Source organism: Scylla paramamosain, chromosome 16 (assembly GCF_035594125.1).
Source record: "Scylla paramamosain isolate STU-SP2022 chromosome 16, ASM3559412v1, whole genome shotgun sequence".
Lineage (NCBI taxonomy): Eukaryota > Metazoa > Arthropoda > Malacostraca > Decapoda > Portunidae > Scylla > Scylla paramamosain.
In genome coordinates this window covers 8512021-8518732 of record NC_087166.1, presented here as the reverse complement: position 1 = coordinate 8518732, position 6712 = coordinate 8512021, and the positions used below count along the sequence as shown (strand labels likewise).

Below are 6712 nucleotides of genomic sequence, written 5' to 3'. Positions count from 1 at the left end.
TATAATGGCACATTTATTTTCTTGAGTGTATTAAATGTAATTTACATGATTCCTGTTCTGTACAGATTTTTCTATTTACAAAGAAATACGTTCCTCAAGACCTGCTACTGTACCATATTCACTGATAGAGTATAATATATTTCACTTATTACTTCACATACTTATTAGCACTATCTAGTTCTCATTAGTACACAGTACATGTTACAGTCACAAATAACACTGCACAAAAATGTTATTCCTCCATACATATATCAAAACCACAATGTCTGTATAATGAGATAGTGTTCCTTCTTGTCAAAGCTTCACTGCATACATGCACTAGTGCACTTCCAAGTGCTGATATGTCATCAACTTCCAACGCTCAGTTCCTACAAACCATTATTTTATGTTTCATCAAAACTGGCACCAGTTCCCACCTAAACTCAATTATGCAAAAGGTATAAAATTAGTGTTCTCAAAACTCACAGTAGTGTTACCATTGCACCTCAACACCACTACTGGAAGACAGCAATACATAGGGATGCAGGGAAAGAGAGAGGGCAATGATGAAATTGCAACTTAATGCAATTTACCTGTACTTTGTTGTAAAGTTGTAAATAACAATAACCACTTGCATTCCTCCTTTGACAAAACATTTTCTTTTTAGATCATATTTTCAATAAATATCCTTGAAAAAAAAAAAAAGAAAGAAAAGGAAAAACACTGCTCAGTGATATACATACTACACTCCCTAAACTTACAAAAATGTAAATCAAGGAATAAATGCACTAAGGATTAGCATTTGAAAGACAGCAGTCATAGTTCTGTATCTTTGTTCCAACACTTCTGGGTTTAGAAGGATTGTGAACTAGTTTGAGAAAGAGTCGATTATTTAATGCTTTTGATTTTGTTTTAAGTAGGTAAATCTAAAACAATATAATAATAGTAATGAAATTGCAATAATAGTAATAACTGTACCACTTCTACAATTATTATTATAATTATCTAGTGATTATTTAACATAATGAAGAGATTTTTTGGCTGCTAGAAATAAATAAATGTGCACTTTCTGTACAGAAAACAAGTAGTACTGAGGAAGAAATGTATTTGTGAAGATACGGCAAATCATATGCACCTCATCATCCTTTAATTAAAAGATAAAGCTCCATGTTGTAATACACACACACACACACACACACACACACACACACACACAGCTGATATACTGAGAGATGCTAATATTATAACTTTCAAAACAAAGAATCAAATATAGGTATGGAAAAAATATAAACAACATGACATGGCCTGTGAAGTAATAGTTCATGGTTCATATTTCATGAAATAACTCTTCACCTTTAATACAACTAACTTTGAAATGAGAAAAAATTATGTAACTTTTTGCAAGTACTCCATCAAAATATCAGAAATATTTCCAATACAGGCACTTAAGTGACTTATGATACATACTTCCTGATCTTCCATAAATTTATTGCATAATGTTTTCTAGGCTCAAATGGTTTGTTTACTCGATTTACCTTCAGTTTATTACAAAATACCATGAACTGTATCACTCATTCACAAATTGCAAGTATGACATTTAGATTCAGGGCTTTCTAAGTTTCACTCTTGCTTTCTTGAATTCTGAAATATCTGCAGTATTTGTAATATTAGGCTCACTACAACAGTTGTCTGAAGCATCTACAAGTGTCACAGGTCATGTACACTTCTGTCAGGACTATCTCAGGCATCACAGATCTGCACATAGTACACTGCTGGAGAAATCAAGACTTGCATCCTAAAATGTTTAACCAAAGCAAGTAACTGACTACCTATACATTGTAGTATACATATTAAAGTTATCTATTCATGTACACATATATGCTGAACTATGATTTTATGAAGAGAACTAGTAAATTACTGGCCAACAAAACTATTTATGATCTAATTAAACTTAGGTTCCCTTAAGCTTGTCAGACTATAAACTGAAATCAATTATTTTTATTATTTTCTTCATTCATTCAGAACTCATTTAGTTTTTTTGGAAGTGGAGAATACCAGCAGAAATTATGAAATGCCTAGGCTTACTTGTTTTCTAAAATCACTTAATATGTAAAAGATATGCTAGATCAATCTAAAATTACAGTATTCAGTAAAAATCTAAACTACCAATATAATCTTATACTCACACCTCCTTTAACACAGAGTGAATAATTAATAAAATATATTTAGGAAAGATAATACATATTTTGACTGCTTAAATTCTTCTCTTCTTAAACTTAACCCCATTTGCCGATGGTTGAGCATTTCCTTATTTACGAACTTCAATAAGAGAAGGGATCTGTAACTTCTATGTTGCTGGTTTGTCATAGAAAAAGCAATAACTTTATATCTAAAGCACCACTGAGGGTTCCTGCCCCTTCAGTGCTTCATGTACTACACTTCTAGTACAAAACACCTACTGGTTAATAGCTCCATACACAGTTAAAAGTTTCCTTTATATATGTGCTAAACATGATGATATTCTTAAACATGTTGTCCAACTTTCTGAGTGAATGTTAGTACCAAAAGGAGTTACAACTATTTCAAAATTTTTGCAGCTAAAAAGTTTGCTTCTAGCCCAGCTCTGGCACAGCATATGTGACTCTTGCAATGCATATAAGCCAGTACTTCAAAAACAATTTGTAAATTCTATAGATAATTCTTGCTTTCTATGCAAAAATAGACAACCAAAATTTGATAATTATCTGCCACTTCAGTAAAACATCAAAGAACATTCAAATAACTAGTAAAAATTATGATGTGGGCAAATGGAGTGCAAAATATGAACTATGAATGTTTTATCTTACATATCTAAGCACAACACAGATCCTTACATGTCTAACCACAACATCTCTTGAATGTGTACTGACACAATCACAAAAGCTTTACAGAAGTTAAAACAATGCATACATCATTATAATTACATGAGAAAAATGTGCAATGAACCCCAATTCATGCCATTAGACTTCTACAAATAATGTTAATGACAACTACTCTGAATGCACGGACTACCATGAGATGCAAATATATTTAAGGAACACTAAATGTAAAGAGGAGAAGACTGCATAACATATACATCACCATCATGCTGTTCCTGATGTAAAAATATTCAAATAAGCAGTAAAGTTATTAGTAGTTTTGTGTAGTAAGTGCATGCAAAGCTACACATCATTACTTCTCAACCATTGGTAGCTTCAGTTCAATTTTGCAAGTCTTTGTATGAACTCGTTATCTTTTATTCTGGAGCAAGACTATTTTTTCATTACTCTGTATTCACCATCTTTAAAGAACTTACTGCATCCTATGTCTAGCACCAACACCTGCCCTGCTAAACTTTTTGCTGAGACTTTATCCCTCTATGATATATCAAGGTATTCAATATAAGAGGCTGCCCTGGTAAAGCTTTCTTTAATATTGTTTGCATTACATTACAAGGGACTGCTGATGTATAAATCTCTATTTATCAATTTTCTTGTATTGTACAAACTAATAAACTCAAATAAAATATACAACTTTTATATAATACTGGTATCATACAAAATGCAAACATAATGTGATGTAAAATAAGAGACGAGTCAATGAGTAGTATTTTCGTTGCACCTGTAATCAAGATCCAAATCTGAAGTAACTGTTCCACTGCTCCAAATTAATCCTGGGACTGAGATAAGCTTCAGTAAATGCAGAACAAGATTGCATTAAAATAAACTGCAGTTTAAAGAAGCAGTTAACATATGCACTACTTTGGTTACATTTTGATGAGTCATCATATAGAACCAGTTATGTAAAGGGTGCACCTAATTTGAGACATACCCCAAAAACTATGCATTCCTGCACACTACATACATCCCTACAGTAGCCATACATTTTGCCCAACTTGTCTTCTGCAGTGACTAGACTGAAGTTGTTCTTTCTAATAAACATGCTATGGTAATCTGGGCAAGTATCTTTCAGATCTAAGATATAATATCATTTGTAATTATATATATATAGTACTATAGTCCTGTATAATTACATATAATGTCTTCTTAATTGAAAGACCTTATCATGCTACCTAACTACTATACATGCATACTGCAGATACCTACTGTATGCAGCACTAAGTTCTCAGTGATAGGTTTTCCCTAGCATATCAAACTTGTATATTTTGGAGGTAACTGATATATAAAGCTAAAAGGACAAACAGCTACTATCTATCTCAACTACTAAATCTAAATTACGGTAAATCTGATATGTGTTCATGATTTGCACCTCTCTGAAAATTTCATAATAATTATATGTTTGAAAAATTTTAATCTCTGTAATTTTAATGTAAAAAAATTATTGTCTACCTGGAAGTATCATAACAAGAATAGATAAAAGCATTTATTGTGGGGTTTGACCTGATGCATTATTATACAAGGTTGAGCCTCAATTGTATCTGTGCCCTCAATAGTCCAAAAAATAACAGTAATGCTACGTTGTACTTTTATATATAGATTCCAAGATATTTACACAACTTTACACAATTTAATCCATGTTTTTGCAAACCCTCAGTTGAATCTGGAACAACTGAGGCTTGATATGCTAATGTTGATTTATGAAGTGCATGACAGATTTGTGAAGTGGTCAACAAGCCTCTGTATTTGTGGCATATTATTAAATACCAAACAAGCTACATGGTGAAGGCTTACATTGATATACTTTAAATGTGCAAAACTGATAACATTCTGCTAGTGACGGTTAGTGATATTTATATGAAAAAAGGAACTCCGAAATCACAACTGGAGATATAAAGCTTACTTGAGAGCTTAATTACTTCACAGAATAAAACTATATTATCAAATGAAAAGCATTTTGAATCATATGAGAACAATGGTTCTCTTATAGCATATTATTACTTTTGTTTTAATCTTATACTGAAAAAATGTTAACGTGAAAACACTTTTATGCAAGTAGTATTTGAAACATTGTAACATTTTCATTGAGGCATTTCTTGTATGTACACTTGGGAGAGAAGAAAATAAGTTTACGACACTGTTCTACCATGAATATTCAACCACAACTATACAACTAATGACAAATAAAGCTGACCAAGACAACAACAATGAGTTAAAGTGAATACAGGGGATAAACAATAATACTAAGTCAAATTAACAAATATCTACAAACACACTCAGAGGAAAGTGCTCCAAGGGTGTGAAAATATGTACATAAAGAGGACAGAACACAATATTAGTTGGCTGTCGGCAAGGAAACCGCAGTGCGTGCTACACCAGGAGAAAGGAGTGCCCCAGAAAAGCAAGTTAACCAATTCAAGGAAAGCTGAAGCAAACAAGTCTTCAGTAGAACCCATTGATTAATTCCAGGAAACTTTAAGCAAGTCTTCATAGAAAAAAAAATATATATATATCTTTGTCTGTATATATGTATAATCTGTTCTTAATTTTGTCGTGAAAAAATAATGTTACTTTTACCAAGAATAAAAACTGTCATGCTCAATGACATGTAACACAAAACTTTGAGGGATAACATTTTGTGGACTAAGATAATCATCAATAATAATATCTGTCTGCATATATATATATATATATATATACGTACGTATATTTGATTTCATATATATATATATATATATATATATATATATATATATATATATATATATATATATATATATATATATATATATATATATATATATATATATATAAAGTGATAGCTAATTGTGCATGGCTGAGTGACCATTTAATAAAAGGAATGATCAGGGAATGATTGTACTATTTCTTTGAAAATGTTGAAAACATTTATATAACTGATATAAATGATTGTGCTATTTTCCTGAACAGTTTTCATAAATGCATCTATAAATAATTAGCAAATAACTCACTGGTTTTTCTGTAGAAATTGTTAACAAATATGAATCATATTATCATGTATGATGGTTACTGATGTGCAAGTCAAATCTTCACAAATTAATAAGCCTGATCCATAATAAAAAATGCAGGAAAAAAAAAAATTCAGTGCTTTAAAATAGCTTAGTCCACATACTGTATCCAAAAAAATTAATTTAATAAATTACTAGTGTGCTGAGGTCAAAGTATTTTATTTTTGTTTCTGGCTAAAAAAAAATATATATAACTAACATACTAAAAAACAATATTATCATCAAAAATAAAGCTCCAAAAAAAATTAACAAAGTTTTTAACATTTCTGTGCAAAATAATAAAAAAGAAAAGAAACAATGTGCATCAAGTAGTAGTTAAGAACAGATGTAAGGATGTAGGGAAGGAAGAGAAAAATGAGAACACTGGAATATTAACACTTTCATGGAGAGGGAGGGGGAGGAGGCTGCAGACGGGGGGGTACAGAGTAGTTTTCAAGAAGGTTGTGCTGCAGCTCATCAAGGTTCCTCAGGTTTATATTAGTTGGTGTGGTTGGAGTTAGATCCTCAGCTGAAGTATTAGGGGAGAAGCCGGTGGGTGGAGAGAGTGGTGTGAGAGGAGTTGAAATGGCTTTAGGGGGTATGGGTGGTGGTGGTGGGGTGCGGTGGTTGCGTGGGGAGACCAGCGGAGGGGTGCCAGGGGTGGAGGCAGGAAAGCCGTTACTAAGGCCACCGCCACTATAGCCGAGTCCATCCACACCATCACCCAGGAGTTGCTCACACCCAAACATGGCAGTCGATGGACACTGTACAAAATTACACATACAAAATTTC

The 6712-nt window shown here is 32.2% G+C and overlaps 1 protein-coding gene across 3 annotated transcripts in view; it reads right to left on the bottom strand.

Annotated features, from left to right (window-relative positions):
- LOC135107967 (dedicator of cytokinesis protein 3-like) overlaps nucleotides 1–6712 on the bottom strand; it is a 29982-nt gene continuing 23270 nt past the window's right edge. For all 3 annotated transcript variants that reach the window (XM_064018461.1, XM_064018462.1, XM_064018463.1), the window contains one exon: nucleotides 1–6684. In XM_064018461.1, coding sequence (XP_063874531.1) covers nucleotides 6322–6684 — 363 coding nt within the window. In that variant the 3' untranslated portion in view covers nucleotides 1–6321. The remainder of the gene's footprint in view (nucleotides 6685–6712) is intronic.